We start from the raw sequence: 21,498 nt of genomic DNA, 5'->3' as shown, positions 1-21,498 counted from the left end.
TCCAATAACTCTCTCCTGGGGCCTGAACTGGCACCCCTTTCCTGTAACAACTCTACTCCGCGCCCTTACCCCTTCCCCAGGACCAGTCCGCTCACCTCCCTCCCGCCCTGTCCCCGCTGCGGGGCACCGCCAGGATTTGGCAGAGGTCCAGTCTGCTGGCGCGGTTCCTTCTCAAATACGTCGTGTTTCAATATCCAACCAAGAGACCTGCTCATCTTTGATTTTCTTTATTAATATTTGACAAATAATAATTGCATTATATTGATGGAGTACAAGGTGATGTTCTGAGACGTGTATACAATGTGGAATGATTAAATCAAGCTAATTAACATATCCATCACCTCGCTCCCTTATCCTTCTTTGTGGTGAGACATCAGAAACCGACCTGGTTACTGTGATTTTAATCTAATCATCCTGGGGACTGTCTAGAGTGGCGGCACATTGTAGTTTTACTCTACAGTTCCTTGAGGAGCAAGGACATTGAATACACTTTCACTTATTGGCCATTTGGTGATCTTCTGTTGAGACGTGCTTAAGTTTTCTCCCCTTTAAATTGATTTTTTTTTTTTTCCAACTTGAGGGATTCTTTATATTTTCTATGAGAGTTCCTTTGTCAGGTGTACTGTAGAGCAAATATCTTCTTCCAGTCCTGTTTCTTGTCTTTCCCCTATCTTACCAGCATTATTTGATGAACAGAACTTTGTACTTTCGATGAAGTGTAACAACGTTTTGTTTGCGTTGTGTTTTGTGTACTAAGAAATCATTGCGTAACCCACGGTTGTGACAATAATCTCTCAATGTTTTCTTCTAGAAGGCTCAATGGTCTTTTCCAGACTCATTGCACCCACAGGGGGTTTCCTTGTAAAAATTCACTAATGGCAACACAAATGGTAGTAATGAGCATAAAAACAACAGTTAATATTTATTGAACTTATACAATATTCCAGTTACACTTTCAAAGACTTTACATGTACCAAACATTTAATTTCCACAATAGCAGTCTCAGGTAGATGTGACTATCCTTATGTACAAATAATGCACAATAGTGTCTGTGTGCCGGACAACACACAGGGGTAGTGAGCCTTTGGCCCAGTAGTCTCACAGGGAGGAGGGCGGGGGATGGTGGGGACAACTGATAGAGTGGGTGCCATGACTAAAGGCTTTCTCACATGTTACATTAGCAGGGTTATTCCACAGATGCCACGGAATAAAGACAGAATGGTATTGGTAGTCTTTATGTATTCATTAAACTAACCTACACAATAAAAACGTCTACACCAAAAACAATCATTAAGAAAAAGTGATTTTTCCACAATTCAAATTTGCCTCTAGAATGACTTCTGATATTCTATAAGCAGAAGAGTGATCAGTGGGCTGGATGTAGTGGCTCATGCCTGTAATCCTAGCACTTTGGGAGGGCAAGGCAGGTGGATCACCTGAGGTCAGGAGTTCAAGACCAGCCTGGACAACATGGTGAAACCTGTCTCTACTGAAAATACAAAAATTAGCCAGGCATGGTGGTGCACTCCAGCCTGGGCAAGAGTGAGACTCTGTCTCAAAAAAAAAAAAAAAAAAAAAAAAAAAAAAAAAAAAAAAAGGAGTGATCAGTGAAGGCTTTCTTATGTTAAACTGTACCATGATTTTTTCCTCGTGTTGAGGAAGGAATGGATGTAGTCTAGAGAGCTTCCTACATTCTTTGTACAGCAGTCCCCTCTCACCTGAGGGGAATACGTTCCAAGAGCCCCAGTGGATACCTGAAACCACAGATAGTACTCTGTTTTTCCTGTACGTATATACGATACTATATACTACATTTTTTCCTGTACATACGTATCTAAAGTTTGATTTATAAATTAGGCACAGTAAGAGCTTACCAACAATAACTAACAAAATAGAACCACTGTAACAATATACTGTAATAAAATTACATGAACGTAGGTATCTCTCTCTCCCAAAATACCTCATTGTCATGTAGATCTCAGCAACCTCAGTATATGATTTTTGTCTTTTTCCTTATTGAGAACTTTCACCATTTCACTTAAAAGGAAGCACTTTGTGGCTTCTCTTTGGCATATCCGAATCACTGGCATCACTACTCTTGCTCTCTGGGCCACTGTTAAGCAAAGTAGGGACTGCTTGAGCACAAGCACTGTGATGCTATGACAGTCAGTCTGATCACCAAGACGGCTACTAAGTGACGAGCAGGGTGGGTAGCGTAGACAGCGTGACTGTGCTGGACCAAGGGACGATTCACAGCCCTGGCCGGTTGGAGCCGGACAGAGAGATTTCATCACGCTACTCGGAAGGGCCACCATTTGAGACTTACGCATTTGTTATTTCTGGAATTTTCCACTTAATATTTTTGAACTGCAGTAGACTGCAGATAACCAACTGTGGAAAGCGAAACCACAGATACGAGCGGGCTACGGTGTTCAAGAGGCTCTTCAACTGTTGTGGATCCTCTGATGTTCTCGGAGATGGTTCGGGTGGGTACATGCCTTCCCGCATTCCTTACATTCGTAGGATTTCGCCCCGCTGTGCGTTTTCTGATGTTGTGTAAGCTGATGGCCGTGACTAAAGCTCTTCCCACATTCTGTACACCCATAGGGTTTCACCCCGGTATGAATTCTCTCGTGTTTCACAAGGCTGGACCCGTAAATGAAAGCCTTCCCACACTCCTTACATTTGTACGGGGTCTCGCCTGTGTGGATTCTCTCGTGCTGAGTGAGGTGGTAGCCGCAGTTGAAGGCCTTCCCACACTCTGTGCATTTGTACGGCTTCTCGCCCGTGTGTATCCTCTCGTGCTTAACGAGGCTCGAACCCCAGCGAAAGGCCTTCCCACATTCCTTACATTCGTGAGGCTTCTCCCCGGTGTGGATCTTCTGATGCTGAGTGAGGTAATTGACTCGAGTGAAGGCCTTCCCGCACTCTTGACATTCATAGGGTTTCTCACCTGTGTGAATTCTCTTGTGCTGAATGAGGCTTGAACCACATATAAAGGCCTTCCCACAGTCTTTACACTCGTAAGGCTTCTCCCCACTATGAATTCTCTTGTGCTGAATCAGTTTATACACACGGCTGAAGGTCTTCCCACAGTCTTTGCATTCGTAGTCCTTCTCCCCAGTGTGGAATCTCTGGTGCTGGGTGAGCTCGTCACCACGTCGAAAGGCCTTTCCACAGTCTTTACATTCATAGGGTTTTTCACCAGTATGAATTCTCTTATGAATAACGAGGCTTGAGCCCCATCGAAAAGCCTTCCCACAGTCTTTACACTCGTACGGCTTCTCCCCCGTATGAATTTTTTGATGTTGAGTAAGCTGATTGCCCCAACGGAAGGCCTTCTTACATTCTTTACATTCGTAAGGTTTCTCGCCAGTATGGATTTTCTGATGTTGACTAAGTTGATAGCCACGACTAAAGGCCTTCCCACACTCCTTACATTCAAAGGAATTCTCCTTATGATGTCTCTGATGTGGTCTAGGAGGGGTACCTTCTCTAGTAGCAGGCCTTTTTACATAATTGATGAGCATTTGATTGACATACCTCCCTCTCGAGCGGTGCGGTCTTTCAAGCGTACCTTCACATATCCAGTGACGGCCAAGGGATTTACTTCTTCTATCTGAATTCCTTTTGGAAGCCCTTATTTCATGAATGTTCTTTTCTGTAGGTAAACCCTTATTCTCATATGCTGACTCCAAATCTGGGAAAAAAGAACATAGTTTGTTTCCTTTAGAGGGACACAAGTACACACAAACCTAACCACAAACCAAAAACTTGTCTAATAGAAATAAAAATTATCCAGTAGAATAAATGTGAATCACCCAGGGCTCTTGTTAAAGTGTAGATTCTATTTCTGGCACAATACTTAATGAGAATTCCTTGGAGACATCTGTTTTAAAGTCAAACATGAAAAAGGTTCTGACAATTAGTCCTATTATTTCCTATTTTGAAGATGAAAACAAGTATTTGTAGATGATGTGATGATATACTTGGAAAATCAAAGAAAATCAGATATAGAGGTACTGTAACAAAACAATATGCAGTTGGATAGCTGTGTGTAAAGCATTCTGAAACTGATACACATGTATGTCAGTAGTATTATTAAAAGTAACTGGGTAAAGGGCTGGGAGTGGTGGCTCATGCCTGTAATCCCAGCACTTTGGGAGGCCAAGGCAGGCGGATCACCTGAGGTCGGGAGTCCGAGACCAGCCTGACCAACATGGAGAAAGCTTGTCTCTACTAAAGATACAAAATTAGCCAGGTGTGGTGGCACATGACTGCAATCCCAGCTAGTTGGGAGGCTGAGGCATGAAAATTGCTTGAACCTGGGAAGCAGAGGTTGTGGTGAGCTGAGATCATGCTATTGCACTCTAGCCTGGGCAACAAGCATGAAACTCTGTCTCAAAAAACCCCAAAAAAACAAAAAACAGGCTGGGCGTGGTGGCTCACGCTTGTAATCCCAGCACTTTGGGAGGCCGAGGTGGGCAGATCATGAAGTCAGGAGTTCGAGACCAGCCTGGCCAACATGGTGAAACCTTGTCTCTACTAAAAATACAAAAATTAGCTGGGCATGGTGGTGGGAGACTGTAATCCCAGCTACTCAGAAGGGTAAGGCAGGAGAATCGCTTGAACCCGGGAGGTGGAGGTTGCAGTGAGCCGAGATTGTGCCACTGCACTCCAACCTGGGTGACAGAGCTAGACTCCGTCTCAAAAGAAAAAACAAACAAACAAACAAACCCCATCTCTACTAAAAATACAAAAATCAGCCAGGCATGGTGCCATGTGCCTATAATCCCAGCTACTTGGGAGGCTGAGGCAGGAGAACTGCTTGAACCCGGGAGGTGGAGGTTGCAGTGAGCCGACAGAGAGAGACTCTGTCTCAAAAAAAAAAGAAAAAAGGAACTGGGTAAAAGAATACAACATTCAAAAGCAACAAAAAAGATAATCTACAAGACTAAATTTAATTAAAAATGTGAAAAAGTTTAGAACAATAAGAAAAAGTTTAGAACTTGAGCATCAAGAAGGAGGCTAACTGCAAAGGACTGAGAAACAGCAAACGTTTAAATCTATGAGTTCATAATGATACTACAAAATGTTAAATGGCCAGCTTTGGAGCATGCTAGGAAACCAATCCTCTATTATAAAAACTGACAATTGGCTAGGTGCGGTGGCTCATGCCTGTAATCCCAGCACTTTGGGAGACCGAGGTGGGTGGATTACTTGAGCTCAGGAATTCAAAACCAGCCTGGGAAACAGCAAAACCCTGTCTCAGCAAAAAAAAAAAATATAAAAATTAGCCAGGCGTGGTGGTGTGCACCTACAGTCCCAGCTCCTTGGGAGGCTGAGGTGGGAGGATGGCTTGAGCCCGGGAAGTCAAGGCTGCAGTGAGCCCAGACTGCACTACTGCACTCCAGCCTGGGTGACAGAGTAACACCCTGTCTCAAAACAAAAACAAAAACATAAAAGACAAAGAACAAAATTTTATCCTTATTATCCGATATGAACAGTGCCACTGCATGAGCAATTAGCAGATGAAACAAAGTTTCTCTTTAAATTATAACGGCTAATAAATGAAGGGGCAGTGATAGGCGCACAGCATTTGAGCCCCCAGTGTAATGAATGTGAGCACTGCCAATGACTGCCAACGGCAAAGAAGAGCTACAACCAGATACTAGGTGCTTCATGGTGGAGGTACATGACCAGCACCCAGGAAGCGGTATTGCCAACACCTAGATAAAAGAAAAAGAAAATGGGCGCTTAAAGCAGGGCTAACCCACTTTCAGGAATGATAAAGGGGCAGAGGATCATGTCACCTCTACCCCTGCTACTAAAGGCGTGGCCCACAGACCTGCAGCACCAGCAGCACATCAAATGGGGTTAAATATGACAGGAAAAACAAGGTGACAGGGAAATGGGGTGAAGATCAAGTTCGTGGTAAGTTCTTTTTTATTTTTTTTTGAGACGGAGTCTCGCTCTGTCACCCAGGCTGGGGCGCAGTGGTGTGATCTCGGCTCACTGCAAGCTCCGCCTCCCGGGTTCCCTCCATTCTCCTGCCTCAGCCTCCCGAGTAGCTGGGACTACAGGCGCCCGCCACCTCGCCCGGCTAATTTTTTGTATTTTTTTAGTAGAGACGGGGTTTCACCGTGTTAGCCAGGATGGTCTCGATCTCCTGACCTCGTGATCCGCCCGCCTCGGCCTCCCAAAGTGCTGGGATTACAGATGTGAGCCACCGCGCCCGGCTAAGATCTTTCTTTCCTAGAGGCTTTGGGCCTGAACCTTTGGAGAAAGCTTCTCCAACACCTCAGGGTGTGCCTGTTCCCTGCCCAGCGGGGATGCCCTTTGTACAGGTGGCTAACTGGCTCTCACTTTCCTCTGTACTGTTGTCTTGTCTTTTCCCTCACAACCATCAAGGCTCTTTCCCTTAATTCTGTAAGACAGTACATCTGGCTTAGAAATGATATGCCCTTGACCGGGCGCGGTGGCTCAAGCCTGTAATCCCAGCACTTTGGGAGGCCGAGGCGGGCGGATCACGAGGTCAGGAGATCGAGACCCTCCTGGCTAACACGGTGAAACCCCGTCTCTACTAAAAAATACAAAAAACTAGCCGGGCGAGGTGGCGGGCGCCTGTAGCCCCAGCTACTCGGGAGGCTGAGGCAGGAGAATGGCTTAAACCCGGGAGGCGGAGCTTGCAGTGAGCTGAGATCCGGCCACTGCACTCCAGCCTGGGCGACAGAGCGAGACTCCGTCTCAAAAAAAAAAAAAAAAGAAAAAGAAATGATATGCCCTCCTTTAAAAAAACAAAGTGCTAGAGGACATAGAACTTGAGGAAAAATTTCAAGCTCAAAACTTTAAAAATTCTTTAAAAATTATTTTTATTTTTATTTTTTGAGAGGGAGCCTTGCTCTGTTACCCAGGCTGGAGAGCAGTGGTGTGATCTCGGTTCATTGCAACCTCCACCTCCAGGGTTCAAGCAGTTCTCCTGCCTCAGCCTCCCAAGCAGCTGGGATTACAGGCACGGCCACCATGCCCAGCTTTTTGAGACTTGCTCTGTTGCCCAGGCTGGAGTGCAGTGGCATGATCTTGGCTCACTGCAGCCTCTGCCTCCCAGGTCCCAGTGATTCTCCTGCCTCAGCCTCCTGGGTAGCTGGGATTACAGGCGCACAGCACCACACCGGCTAATTTTTGTATTTTTAGTAGAGACGGGTTTTCACCATGTTGGCCAGGCTGGTCTTGAAGTCCTGACTTCAGGTGATCCACCCGCCTCGGACTCCCAAAGTGTTGGGATTACAGGCATGAGCCACCATGCCTGGCCTTAAAAATTTTTTGATTGAGTATTAATCAAATTTATAACAACCAGAAGTCAAAATGCTATTGAGCCAGGTGCAGTGGCTCACGCCTGTAATCCACCCTCTTTGGGAGGCTGAGGTGGGTGAGTTGCTTTAGCCCAGGAGTTCAAGTTCAGCTTGGCCAACATGGCGAAATCCCATCTCTACAAAAAAACACAATAATTAGCTGGGTGTCTTGGTGTGCACCTGTGGTCCCTGCTACTCAGGGAGATGAGGCGGGAGGATTGCTTGAGCCTAGGAGGTTGAGGCTGCAGTTAGCCATGATGGCGCCACTGCACTCCAGCCTGAGTGACAGAGTGAAAAAAAAAAAAAAAAAATCACCTAAAAAAAAAAAAAGGAAAGGAAACGCTATTAATAAAGACTTTATAAAGAGAAAGGAATAAAGAACAAACAGGAAACCAGATAGGTAGGGAAAAGGTCATATTTTATTTATTTAGTTATGTATTTTTCTGAGACAGATACTTGCTCTGTCGCCCAGGATGGAGTGTAGTGGCATTATCTCAGCTCACTGCAATTTCTACCTCCCGATTTCAAGTGATTCTCCTGCCTCAGCCTCCCAAATAGCTGGAATTACAGGCATGCGCCACCACACCTGGCAAATTTTTATATTTTCAATAGAGGTGGGGTTTCACCATGTTGGCCAGGCTGGTCTTGAACTCCTATCCTTGTGATCCATCCGCCTTGGCCTCCCAAAGTGTTGTGATTACAGGAGTGAGTCACTGCACCCGGCCTTATTTTTCATTATTTTTGAGACAGAGTCTAGTTCTGTTGCCTAGGCTGCAGCACAGTAGCGTGATCTTGGCTCACTGCAACCTTTGCTTCCCAGGTTCAAATGATTCTTCTGCACCAGGCTCTGGAGTAGCTGAGATTACAGACATGCGCCACCACGCCTGGCTAATTTTTATATTTTTAGTAGAGACAGGGTTTCACCATGTTGGCCAGGCTGGTCTCGAACTCCTGACCTCAGGTGATCCACCCACCTCAGCCTCCCAAAGTGCTGGGGATTACAGGCAGGAGCCACCGTGCCTGGCCGAGAAAAAGTCGTATTTTAAGTTCCTGTAGGCATTATGGCCGGAGGCAAGCGGGACATGGTGGCTGGCAGGATGGAACCTGGGGACCAGAACTGGAGTGATTTGAATCTAGCTCCTGTTCCCTCTGTCTGATCACACCACTTTGTGCCTCAGTATCCTCATCTCCAAAATAGACAATGATTGTGGCTCTCTCATCTGCTTGTGAGAATGAAATGAAATGTACTTACACACACAGTGCTTAGAACAGTACATGGCACAGAGCAAGCATATATATAAAAATATGCGTATATATGTGTGTGTCTGTATATATATAAAACATATATAAATTCCTATTTATTTATTTATTGTTTTAGCGATGGGGTCTTGATCTGTTACCCAGCCTGGAGTACAGGGGTATGATTATAGCTAACTATAGCCTTCAACTCCTGGGCTCAAGTGATCCTCCTGCCTCAGTCTTCCGAGTAGCTGGGATTACAGGCAGTGTCACCATAGATGGCTTAGCTATTAATATCATTGTTGTTATTTTGCTAGAAGAAAAATAAGTTTCCAGAGATGTTTACAAGATATTGTCATTCAATGTTTAACTCAAAGTTCAGGGATTGTAACTTTCAACCTCACTTCAGGTACGATACGTAAGAAATGAAATACGCCCACTTTGGTTTTATACAAATTCTGTCTGTCTAATCTACTCTACTTCAAACATATAGGCTGCTTTACTAGAACAATTCAGGGCACTGTGTCCACATGTTTTCCCTAGATGTGGGTCCCTAGAGTACCAGAGACCACCAATAGCAATTTGCGTATTGTCTCATAGGACAAACTGGTTCCTTTGAAGATGGTCATGAAATAAACATCCCAGAATTCCAACACATTCCACCGACATTAAGGAAGAGAGATGATTACAGGGGGAGTTGATGAAGGTGGGAAGGTAACCAACAGATGGGAGGGGAAGGTGTCTGATGCTCATGGCCACACCAGTAAGGCTCAATACATTTTTTCTTTATTTTATTTATTTTTTTTTTGAGACGGAGTCTTGCTCTGTCGCCCAGGCTGGAGTGCAGTGGCCAGATCTCGGCTCACTGCAAGCTCCGCCTCCCGGGTTCACGCCACTCTCCTGCCTCAGCCTCCCGAGCAGCTGGGACTACAGGCGCCCACCACCATGCCCGGCTAATTTTTTTGTATTTTTTTTTAGTAGAGACAGGGTTTCACCGTGTTAGCCAGGATGGTCTCGATCTCCTGACCTCGTGATCCGCCCGTCTCGGCCTCCCAAAGTGCTGGGATTACAGGCTTGAGCCACCGCGCCCGGCCTGGCTCAATACATTTCTTGGGAACAGGAAGAAGAAATTCGACTAGTTTCTTGAAAGATGGTCCTGAAATTCATAGTGGCGAGTGGATATTCCAGGAGGCAGTCTAAGTTATCTGAGGTGTGCAACTCACCCAGTGAGACCAAGTTACTGTAGTTCTCCAGCATCACATCCCAGTACAGGTCCCTCTGAGCAGAGTTCAGGCAGGCCCACTCCTCCTGAGAAAAGTCTATGGCTACATCGGCGAATGTCACCAAACCCTGAAACAGAAACCCACATATGCATGATGAAATGAAAGGAAACAGCTTCCGGATGAAGGAGATAAGAGGCCCCCTCTGGGTAGGGTGAACACCTGTGACATGCGCAGGTGGCGGTAAGGACATCAGCGTAACTGTGACAGAAGCAGCATGCCTGCCTGTCACTGAAGAGCTCTACCGCTGCAGAGAAAATGACTTGGACTGTGTAGAATCCTCAGTTAGTCAAACCTGCCAGGAAGTGGATACAACAATCCAAGCTTTCTTCTTGTTGACAAGCCGTGTCTGCTATCTGTCTGCCTTGTAAGTTCTCAACAAGTGTGGATTCCTACAGCACTTTTTCTTTTAAGGGGGGAAGAAAAACCAAGATTTTTGTTTAAGATCTTTTATTTTAGAAAATAGGGTTTGCCAGGTGTGACGGCTCACGCCTGTAATCCCAGAACTTTGGGAGGCCGGGGCAGGTGGATCACCTGAGGTCGGGGGTTCAAGACCAGCCTGACCAACATGGAGAAACCTCGTCTCTACTAAAAATGCAAAATCAGCCAGGCATGGCAGTGAGTGCCTGTAATCCCAGCTACTCAGGAGGCTGAGGCAGGAGAATTGCTTGAACCTGGGAGGCGGAGGTTGCGGTGAGCCGAGATTGCGCCACTGCACTCCAGCCTGGGTGACAAGAGCAAAACACTATCCCAAGAAAAAAAAAAGAAAATAGGGTTTGCATGTTTGAATGTTTTCAAGCCTCAGGTTTATCATGCCAAACTACATTTTAAGCAGTCTTCCTTTTAAGCATTTAAAAAAGTTCCCACACAGGGTAAGTCAGACTGTTCATTATAGTTATTCACTTAGGTTGACCAAAACACCTAAGGCTTTCTCCAATTCTGGGGTATGAGATCATCTCCTACTTCCATACTGGAAGATCTTCATGTTTCTTACCATCTCCAACCCAGTCTTTCCCCTGTTCCTGATTTTTTTTTGTTTTTGTTTTTGTTTTTTGAGACAGAGTCTCGCTCTGTTGCCCGGGCTGGAGTGCAGTGACCGGATCTCAGCTCACTGCAAGCTCCGCCTCCCGGGTTCACGCCATTCTCCTGCCTCAGCCTCCCGAGTAGCTGGGACTACAGGCACCCACCACCTCGCCCGGCTAGTTTTTTGTATCTTTTAGTAGAGACGGAGTTTCACCATGTTAGCCAGGATGGTCTTGATCTCCTGACCCTGTGATCCACCTGCCTCGGCCTCCCAAAGTGCTGGGATTACAGGCATGAGCCACCACGCCTGGCCCCCCGTTCCTGATTTAGAGGATAAGGATGTCAGATGATTTAGAATCATCTTGCGGTCTGAGAGATCCATTCAATAATAAAATTTACCCCCCAGCTTCCCTGGCAGGAACACGACCTCTGTTCGAAGGTCCTAATCACAGCCCCATCCCCTTCCAAAAGTCCCATCAAGCTTGGGATCTGAGCACATACGAAGACAGACCGGTGAATATGAGCATCCCCTCTTATCTACGCAGAAAGCACGCTCAGTGGAGGATTCGTTTCTCACGTGGTCAAATGGGACCAACATATCTAACTCATCGAACCACGGACTTGACTTAAATATGTCCCTCAAAGGACTTTGCTACTTCACTGCTCCAACACTACCTTGGTCCCAAGAGGGAGCAAATAGGAGATTCTGAATCACGTGCTCTGTGATTTCCCCAAAAGGCAGATGCAGAGCTACATGGCGTTATCCTTCACTGGAACAGAAAGAACTGGGAAATAGGTAATTAGGAAGAGCTTGACTAGATAAAAGGCGTCAGATAGTTCACAAGCAGATGCACCAAATGCACATCTCACAGCTCAAGAAGGAAGGGGAAATACACACTTACCTGGGCCATTGTTTTAGAACAGAAGAGCTGATCAGTCCTCTTGGGCTTCCACTGAAGAAGACAAACTCTGAGAGGCTAGAGCTAGGGGCGGAAAAAGAGAGATTAAAACCAGGTGCACCTGGGGTCCCATAGTCCCCGGGGATGTAATATGTACTATTACCTTTTGGCTCCTGTCTTGGCTTCCCAACACAAACACATAACCGTGACACATCTGGGAAAGGTTAAGAGTATCATGGATCAGGCCAGGCGCGGTGGCTCATACCTGTAATCCCAGCACTTTGGGAGGCCGAGGTGGGCGGATCACGACGTCAGGAGATCGAGACCATCCTGGCTAACACAGTGAAACCCCCGTCTCTACTAAAAATACAAAAAATTAGCCGGATGTGGTGGCATGCACCTGTAGTCCCAGCTACTTGGGAGGCTGAGGCAGGGGAATAACTTGAACCCAGGAAGTGGAGGTTGCAGTGAGCTGAGATTGTGCCACTGCACTCCAGCCTGGCGACAGAGCAAGACTCAGTCTCAAAAAAATAAAATAAAATAAAATAAAAAAGAGCATCATGGATCAAACCTAAACCAATCTCTCAATGAAACCTCAGGAAACCTAGCTGCACACAGCAGAGGAGGCTTTACTTTTTTTTTTTTTTTTTTTTTGCCTCAAAGACAGGCCCAGACAATTTAACAGGAGGACTTCATTTCTGACCAGCTCCCTATCGGAGACTGATGGGTGGGATGTAGTAAAGAATGTGGACTTGCCCAAAAAGTAGTCTGGCCTTTGCCCTCTGCTGCTGAAAGTTAATCAATATTACATCTAAGAGGAATGTCTTTGTTTCTGATGGTGGCTTGCTACGCCAGAAATACTAATCAAGTGATTCAGGGTAGGAGCTTTCAGTCATGCAGTACCAGCTGACCTGGAAACTGACATTAACCATGTAGAAATCAATCAACCAACCAGTCAATCATGTCTACATGCTGAAGCCCAATAAAAACTTTCAATATCAGAGCTTAGGTGAGCTTCTCGAGAGTTGGCGATAGTTGGCGCCTGTTGTCACACACCAAAGACAGCAGAGTAATGAGTCCTGACTCCACAGGGAAAGGACACCAGAAGCTCTGTGTCTGGAACCCTCCTGGACTTCAACTTATGTACTTCTTTTTTTTTTTTTTTGAGACGGAGTCTCGCTCTGTCACCCAGACTGGAGTGCAGTGGCCGGATCTCAGCTCACTGCAAGCTCCGCCTCCCAGGTTTATGCCATTCTCCTGCCTCAGCCTCCCGAGTAGCTGGGACTACAGGCGCCCGCCACCTCGCCCAGCTAGTTTTTGTATTTTTTTTTTTTGAGACGGAGTCTCGCTCTGCCGCCCAGGCTGGAGTGCAGTGGCCGGGTCTCAGCTCACTGCAAGCTCCGCCTCCTGGGTTCACGCCATTCTCCTGCCTCAGCCTCCCAAGCAGCTGGGACTACAGGCGCCCGCCATGTCGCCCGGCTAGTTTTTTGTATTTTTTAGTAGAGACGGGGTTTCACATGTTAGCCAGGATGGTCTCGATCTCCTGACCTCGTGATCCGCCCGTCTCGGCCTCCCAAAGTGCTGGGATTACAGGCTTGAGCCACCGCGCCCGGCCTAGTTTTTGTATTTTTTAGTAGAGACGGGGTTTCACCGTGTTAGCCAGGATGGTCTCAATCTTGTGACCTCGTGATCCACCCATCTTGGCTTCGTACTTTTTTTTTTTTGAACGGATCTCGCTCTGTTGCCCAGGCTGGAGTGCAGAGCCACGATCTCGGCCCACCACAACCTCTGCCTCCCGGGTTCAAGCGATTCTCCTGCCTCAGCCTCCTGAGTAGCTGGGACTACAGGCACATGCCACCATGCCCAGCTATTTTTTGTATTTTTAGTAGAGACGGGGTTTCACCATGTTGGCCAGGATGGTCTCGAACTCCCAACCTTGTGATCTGCCCGCCTTGGCCTCCCAAAGTGTTGGGATTACAGGCGTGAGCCACTGCGCCTGGCCACGTACTTCTTTCCTTGAGTGATGACAATCTGTATCCTTCCCTTGTAATAAACTGTAACCATAAGCATAACATCTTTCAGTGAATTCTGTGGGTACTTTTAGTGAAATTTTTTTTTTTTTTTAAGACAGGGTCTCAGTCTCACCCAGGCTAGAGAGCAGTGGTACAATCTCAGCTCACTGCAGCCTTGACTTCCTGGGCTCAAGCAATCCTCCCATCTCAGCCTCCCGAGTAGCTGGGATTACAGGTTGCACCACACCACTGCACTTGGCTAATTTTGTTTGCTTTTTTTTTGGTAGAGATTCGGTCTCACTGTATTTCCCAGGCTGGTCTTGAACTCCTGGTCTCAAGTGATCTTCCCACCTTAGCTTCCCAAGGTGCTAGGATTATAGGCATGAGCCACCATGCCTGGCTCTAATGAACTGTTGAACCTGAGGGTGGTTTGGGGAATGCCCCCCAACCTTGCAGTGGTGTCAGAAGTGAGGGTGGTCTTCTACCAGACTATGCCCATGAGCCTCATAGATCAGCTAACTCTGGATGGGGAATTGTGCTCTAGGATCTGAGAGTGGGTGCTTAAGAGTATTTAATCTCATTCTGAGCCCACCCTGGTCCCTCCAGACAAGCTTCCAGGGTGAAGAGGGGCTGTATTATCCAAACTTGGACCTCTTCTGGCCTCTAGATTGGGTGATGTTACTCAAAACATGGCAGGTGGACAAGGAACTGCTCAGGCAATATACCCAACTTTTTTTTTTTTTGTATACCAGAGGTGATATCTGAGAGCACTTTTGGGTCCAGAAAAGCTGACAGCATAATTACACACAGAATATCCAAGTAAAATAGTAAATGGTTACTGAATGTTAAGTTAGAAAAACTATTTAAAGACATGAGAGATATTTCAGACATACTCTTAGTAGAAAAGTGAGGTTACCAAAACAGAATGACACAATAACATTTGTAAAATTCCATATATAAACACACACACACACGCCTCTCTCTATATATACACATATGCACACATGTATATATGGAGAGAGAGGGGGAGGAGGAGAGAGGGAAGGAGGGAATGCAGACACATACACGCTGACAAACCAACCGTAAGATATCAGTAGAAAAATATAAAAAATAGAGATATAAAAACAGAGAAATAGAAAGCAGAGAAACAGAAAGGAAAAGCTGGGAAGTTCTACGACCCCAGTGCAGAACAGTTAACAGAGTGAACTGGAAACTGCCATCATTAGGCCTGCTCACAACACCGGCCCGTGGCGTCTGAAAACCAGATGTGAGTGTTCTTGCTCTTCTTTCACGTGTGAGTGGCTTGCTGCACCTAAAGTGAGCCTGGTTTCCTGCTAACCTGTCCTATGCAACCTCTCCCTCTGCTGATTTTGCTTTGGATCCCTTCAGTGGAATAAATCAGTATAAACGACGATGTGGTTTACACGGAACCCTCGGTTTCCTCCGGGAGTCCAGAAGATTCAGATTGTGCGAGGCAGTGTATGCATGAACCTTGATCAAAACCTTTCGCTACCATACAAAAATTAGCTGGGCATGGTGGTGGGCGCCTATAATCCCAGCTACTTGGGAGGCTGAGGCAGGAGAATCACTTGGACCCAGGGGGCAGAGGTTGCAGTGAGCCGAGATCACGCCACTTCACTCCAGCCTGGGCGAAAGCGCAAAACTCCGACTCAAAACCAAATCAAACCAAACCAAACCAAACCTTGCACCACCAGACTCTGGTGCGCTTCCCTGGTTGACAGCATGGAACAGGTGTTGTCACAATGCGATGCTGGATGAGCTAGGCACATCCGGTGTGATGTCCCTGGGAGAGGACTGAGGAAGAGGGAGCCTGGTTCCCTGCTAACCTGTCCTATGCAACCTCTCCCTCAGCTGATTTTGCTTTGTATCCCTCCCTTCGCTGGAATAAATCAGTCACGAGTAGATCTAGATGGTGAGTCCTGTGAGTCTATCTAGACAAACAAGGAACCTGGTGGTGGTCTTGACAACTCCTGACACATCCTGTGATCCTGAGTTTCTTAAGTGCACCTATGTGTTGCAACAACAGGCATGCATTCCCTTATCATATACAAATGTGTATTGATTTGAAATGCAGTCAGAGGCAATTAGACTCTCAAAAGACAAAGAAGGTTTCTTTTTTTTCTTAAAAAGTCTACTCCTAGCCAGGCACGGTGGCCTGTAATTCCAGCACTTTGGGAGGCTGAGGCGGACGGATTACTTGAGGTCAGGAGTTTGAGACCAGCCTGGCCAACACGGCGAAACCCCATCTCTACTAGAAAAATGCAAACATTAGCTAGGTGTGGTGGTGTGTGCCTGTAATTCCAGCTACTCAGGAAGCTGAGGCGCAAGAATTGCTTGAATCTAGGAGGTGGGGTTTGCAGTGAGCGCAGATCATGCCACTGTACTCTGGCCTGGGTGACAGAATGAGACTCTGTCTCAGAAATAAAAATAAAAATAAAAAAGGATAAAGGACAAAAAAAGTCCAGACGTAGTGGTTCACACTTGTAGTGCCAACACTGCACTTTGTGGGGCCAAGGTGGGAGGACTGCTTGAAGCCAGGAGTCTGAGACCAGCCTAGGCAACACAGCAAGACCCCATCTCTACAAAAAATTAAAGAAGGAAAAAAATTACATAAAGTATAAAGCCTAGAAAATAAATTCCATTTATCCCAACAAAGAGTCAGTATATTCAGAATTATCTGGTCGTGAATTATCAGGGGCTGTCCTCAGAATGATGTCCCCTTCCTGGCACCTCTCTGAGTGTGTGACCTGGAATTCTCAGCCAGCCTTGACCGCAAGCTGCCTTGAGCTTTTTCTATTTAGTTTCCCTTGCTGGATTATCAACACTGTACAGGCAGCAGCTGAGTCCACTGAGTCAGACTCTCATTCCAAGTACTAACAGCCACAGCATGTGGCTTATTGCAGGCACTGAACAAATGTCTAATTTTGACTCAAAATTCCACATTCTGGAATTTATGACAAGGAAATAGCTATAATAGTATATGAACACATGCCTAAGAATATTCAAAAAATAAGCTTTTTTCTAGGAAAGACTGTCTTTTAAACTGAGATAAATGTAGACACACATGTAGTTATAAGAAATAATAGAGAGTGGTCTTTTGTACCCTTGACCTGATTTACACCAACTGTGACACCCTGCAGAACAACAGTAAAATATCACAACCAGGACAATGATAACCCGTGGATCTTATCTAGATTTTCCTGCAGATAATGTTTAAAAAGGAAAACAATTGAAGTATCTCATGGTAGAGAACACATACATAAATAATGTTGTATAATGATATGGAATACATTTACTAATGATATTGATACACAGTAATTGAGAAAAAAATTTATGATGAAATACCAAGGGAAGAAGGTAGATTTAAAAAATGACGTACAGTCCGGGCGCAGTAGCTCACCCGGTGGCTCACGCCTGTAATCCTGAGGTGGGCGAATCACGAGGTCAAGAGATCGAGACCATCCTGGCCAATATAGTGAAACCCCATCTCTACTACAAATACAAAAATGAGCTGGGCACGGTGGCACGCACCTGTAGTCCCAGCTACTCGGGAGGCTGAGGCAGGAGAATCGCTTGAACCCAGGAGGCGGAGGTTGCAGTGAGCCGAGGTCCCGCCATTGCACTCCAGCCTGGTGACACAGCAAGACTTCATCTCAAAAAAAAAAAAAAAAAAAAAGGCCATAGAGTCTTTTTTTTTTTTTTTTTTTTTTTTTTTGAGACAGGGTCTGACTGTTGCCCAGGCTGCAGTACAGTGACTGTTCACAGGTACCATCCCACTACTGATCAGCACAGGAGTTCTGACCTCCTCTATTTCTGACCTGGGCCGGTTCACCCAAGCCTGTGTTCTTAATTTCACCAAAACATCTCTTTCCACATTATATGTACCTTGTTTTATTTTATTTATTTTTATTTTATTTTATTTTTTGAGATGGAGTCTTGCTCTGTTGCCAAGGCTAGAGTACAGTGGCGCGATCTCAGCTCACTGCAGTCTCCGCCTCCCGAGTCCCAGCGATTCTCCTGCTCAGCCTGCCAAGAAGCTGGGATTACAGGCATGTGCCACCATGCCTGGCTAATTTTGTATTTTTAGTAGAGATGGGGTTTTGCCATGTTGGCCAGGCTGGTCTTGGAACTCCTGACCTCAAGTGATCCACCTGCCTTGGCCTCCCAAAGTGCTGGGATTACAGGCATGAGCCACTGCGCCTGGCGTGAATCTTGTGTTCTATGTGAAATGGAAGATACATGTGAACATTTTTAACTATTGTCATCTTATCACCTAATTCTTTTATCTTGCAAATGTTACTTATACAGTCTTTATTGGTTACTTGTATCTATAACCTTGTTAATGTTATCCAGAAAGTCCATATTTGTAAGGCACCCGATGATTACTTAGAATTTATCAGTGATTACTGTCATGTTCCGGGAAAGAAACATTAAAATTCTAGAATCTCTAGTTATTTTATTTCTTGAGACAGATGCTTGTTCTGTCACCCAGGCTGGAGTGCAGTGGCACAATCTAGGCTCACTGCAACCTCCACCTCCCAGGTTCAAGCCATTCTCCTGCCTCAGCCACCCAAGTACCTGGGATTACAGGTGTGCACCACCATGCCTGCCAAATTTTTGTATTTTTTGTAGAGACAGGGTTTCACCATGTTGGCCAGGCTGGTTTTGAATTCCTGACTTCAGGTGATCTACCCACCTCGGCCTCCCAAAGTGCTGTAAGCCACTGCGCCTGGCCTTCTAGTTTTTTTTTTTTTTTCTTTGAGATGGTCTCACTCTTTCACCCAGGCTGGAGGGCAGTGGTGGGATCACGGTTCATTGCAGCCTTAACCTCCTGGGCTGAAGGGATCCTCCCACTTCAGCTTCCTAAGTAGCTAGGACCACAGGCACACACCACCATGCCTGGCTTGTTTTTTAAATGTTTGGAGAGATGAGGTCTCACTACGTTGCTCAGGTTGGTCTCAAACTCCTGGCCTCAAGCAATCATTCCGCCTTAGAATCTAATTTTAAAGGCTGTCTTTCTTGATAATTGGCTGCTATAGATTAGATTTAAAACTAGATTTAAAGAGTCTCTGGTGTATTCACATGATTAATTAGCAAAATTCCATGCTCCAGAAAGAAAACACATCCATGCTTAAAGGCAAAAAGGAGGACTACAAACACTAATTACAAAAACAAGGACTAGAAACAGTAATTACCTCTGCATTATACAATTATGGGTAATTTAGAGAGTGTTCTCTAAGAGCTCCTTAGGGACCAATTTTTTTTTCCCCCAGCAGGCCTGCATTAATCTCATTATCATAAATTGAACGAGGCCACGAGCAGTGGCTCAGGCCTGTAATCGCAGCACTTTGGGAGGCTGAGACGGGCGGATCACAAGGTCAGGAGATTGAGACCATCCTGGCTAACACAGTGAAACCCCGTCTCTACTAAAAAATACAAAAAACTAGTCGGGCGAGGTGGTGGGCGCCTCGCTACTCGGGAGGCTGAGGCAGGAGAATGGCGTGAACCCAAGAGGCGGAGCTTGCAGTGAGCTGAGATCCGGCCACTGCACTCCAGCCTGGGCCACAGAGCGAGACTCCGTCTCAAAAAAAAAAAAAAAAAGGAAATTGAACGAGATAGTCCCAAATTAAAAGAAAATACCAAACACAAACATAGTTATGGGGGAGCAGGCACACTGTAGTCATTTAGGAAACTCTGAAAGGATAGGCCTGCCTCTCAAATGGGTGTATGTGTGTACATATGTTTTGAGACAGGGTCTCACGCTCTCCCCACTGGGGTACAGTGGCGTGAACACAGCTTACTGAAGCTTTGATCTCCTGGGTTCAAGAGATCCTCCCACCTCAGCCTCCCTAGTAGCTGGGACCACAGTTGCGCATTACCATGGCTGGCTAACTTTTGTTATTTTTGCAGAGATGGGATCTTGCCATTTTGTCCATCTCTCAAATGTGTCTCTATGGTAATTCCAGTACTTTCAAATATGTTACCTCGCATGGCAAAGGAAAATTAAGGTTGCAAATGGACTTAAAATTGCTAATCAGCTGGCTCTAAGATATGGAAGATTCTCTTACTAGAAGCAAGCGCAGGCTGGGCGCGGTGGCTCACACCTGTAATCCCAACACTCTGGGAGGCCGAGACGGGCAGATCATGAGGTCAGGAGATCGAGACCATCCTGGCTAACATGGTGAAACCCCGTCTCTACTAAAACTACAAAAAATTAGCTGGGCATGGTAGCGGGCACCTGTAGTCCCAGCTACTCGGGAGGCTGAGGCAGGAGAATGGCCTGAACCCAGAAGGTGGAGCTTGCAGTGAGCTGAGATCATACCACTGCACTCCAGCCTGGGCAATAGAGTGAGACTCCATCTCAAAAAAAAAAAAAAAAAAAAAAAAAAGAAGCAAGCGCAATGTAATGACCAGAGTCCTTAAACTTGGAAGAGGAGGGTCAGAGTGATGTGAAGGAAAAATGACCTATCTTTATAGGCTTTGGTGATGGAAGAAGGGGTCACGAACTAAGGAGTATGGGTAGGCGTCTAGAGCCTCCAACACCCTGGTTTTAGCCCGGTGAGACCCACTTCAGACTTCTGACCTCTATGACAGTAAGATAATACATTTGTGTTGTATTAAGCTAATAACCTACAGTAATTTGTTAAAAGAGCAAAAATAAACTGATATAAGGCCTAATACTGAAAAAGCAGTGTCACTGAAACAAGCATAACCTTCCTGTTATGGAACATCCTTTCACTGTGTCTCAGTAATACAATCAGACCTTGTGATATAATTGTGTGTATGTTGGTGTATATGTGTGTCTATCTGTGGGTGTGCATATATGTGTGCATACATAGTGTGTGTATATATAGTGTATATGTATGTGTGTGTATATGGTGTGTGTATACATTTGTGTGTATAGTGTGTATATATATGGTGTGTGTGTGTATGGTGTGTGTGTATGGCGTGGATGTGTGTATATGTGCGTCTATATATGGTGTGTGTATATATGTGTGTATGGTGTGTGTGTATGGTGTGGGTATATACGTGTACATATGCGTGTGTATGGTGTGTGTGTGGGTATATGTAGATGTGTATATGTTTGTATATATGAGGTATGCGTGTGTATGGGGTGTGTGTATGTGTGTATATATATGGTGTGTATATATGTATATGTGTGTATGTGTGTATATATGTGTGTGTATGGCATGTATGTGTATATGCTCGTGTGTGTATATGTATATGTGCATTATGGTATGTGTATATGCATGCGTGTGTATATATGTGTATATGTATATATGGGGTATGTATGTGTGTGTATGGTGTATATATGTAGGTGTGTATATTTGTGTATATATGGGGTGTGTGTATATGTGTGTGTATATATGTAGGTGTGTATATCTGTATATATGGGGTATGTGTGTATGGTTTTTATGTGTGTATATATGTAGGTGTGTATAGGTACATATATGGGATGTGTGTGTATATGGGGTATGTGTGAATGGCATGTATATGTGTATATATATGTAGGTGCGTATATGCACATATGGAGTATGTGTGTGTATATGTGTATATATGGTGTGTGTACATGTGTGTATGGTGTATATATGTAGGTGTGTATGTGTATATATGGTGTGTGTGTATGTGTATATGTATGTGTGTATATATGTAGGTGTGTATATGGGGTGTG

The 21,498-nt window shown here is 45.5% G+C and overlaps 1 protein-coding gene across 11 annotated transcripts in view; it reads right to left on the bottom strand.

Moving 5' to 3' along the window:
* Positions 1–211: 211 nt before the first annotated feature.
* The window catches only part of ZNF331 (zinc finger protein 331), a 43,232-nt gene continuing 21,945 nt past the window's right edge, over positions 212–21,498 (bottom strand). For all 11 annotated transcript variants that reach the window (XM_033229054.1, XM_033229056.1, XM_033229055.1 and 8 more), the window contains 3 exons: positions 11,797–11,877; positions 9,815–9,941; positions 212–3,700 (listed from right to left, as the gene is read on the bottom strand). In XM_033229054.1, the coding sequence (XP_033084945.1) occupies positions 2,445–3,700; positions 9,815–9,941; positions 11,797–11,805 (1,392 nt within the window). In that variant the 5' untranslated portion in view covers positions 11,806–11,877 and the 3' untranslated portion in view covers positions 212–2,444. The remainder of the gene's footprint in view (positions 3,701–9,814; positions 9,942–11,796; positions 11,878–21,498) is intronic.

The sequence above is a fragment of the Trachypithecus francoisi genome, unplaced genomic scaffold (assembly GCF_009764315.1).
Source record: "Trachypithecus francoisi isolate TF-2019V2 unplaced genomic scaffold, Tfra_2.0 Lachesis_group12, whole genome shotgun sequence".
NCBI classification, from domain to species: Eukaryota; Metazoa; Chordata; class Mammalia; order Primates; family Cercopithecidae; genus Trachypithecus; species Trachypithecus francoisi.
This window is presented reverse-complemented; position numbering and strand designations above follow the sequence as displayed.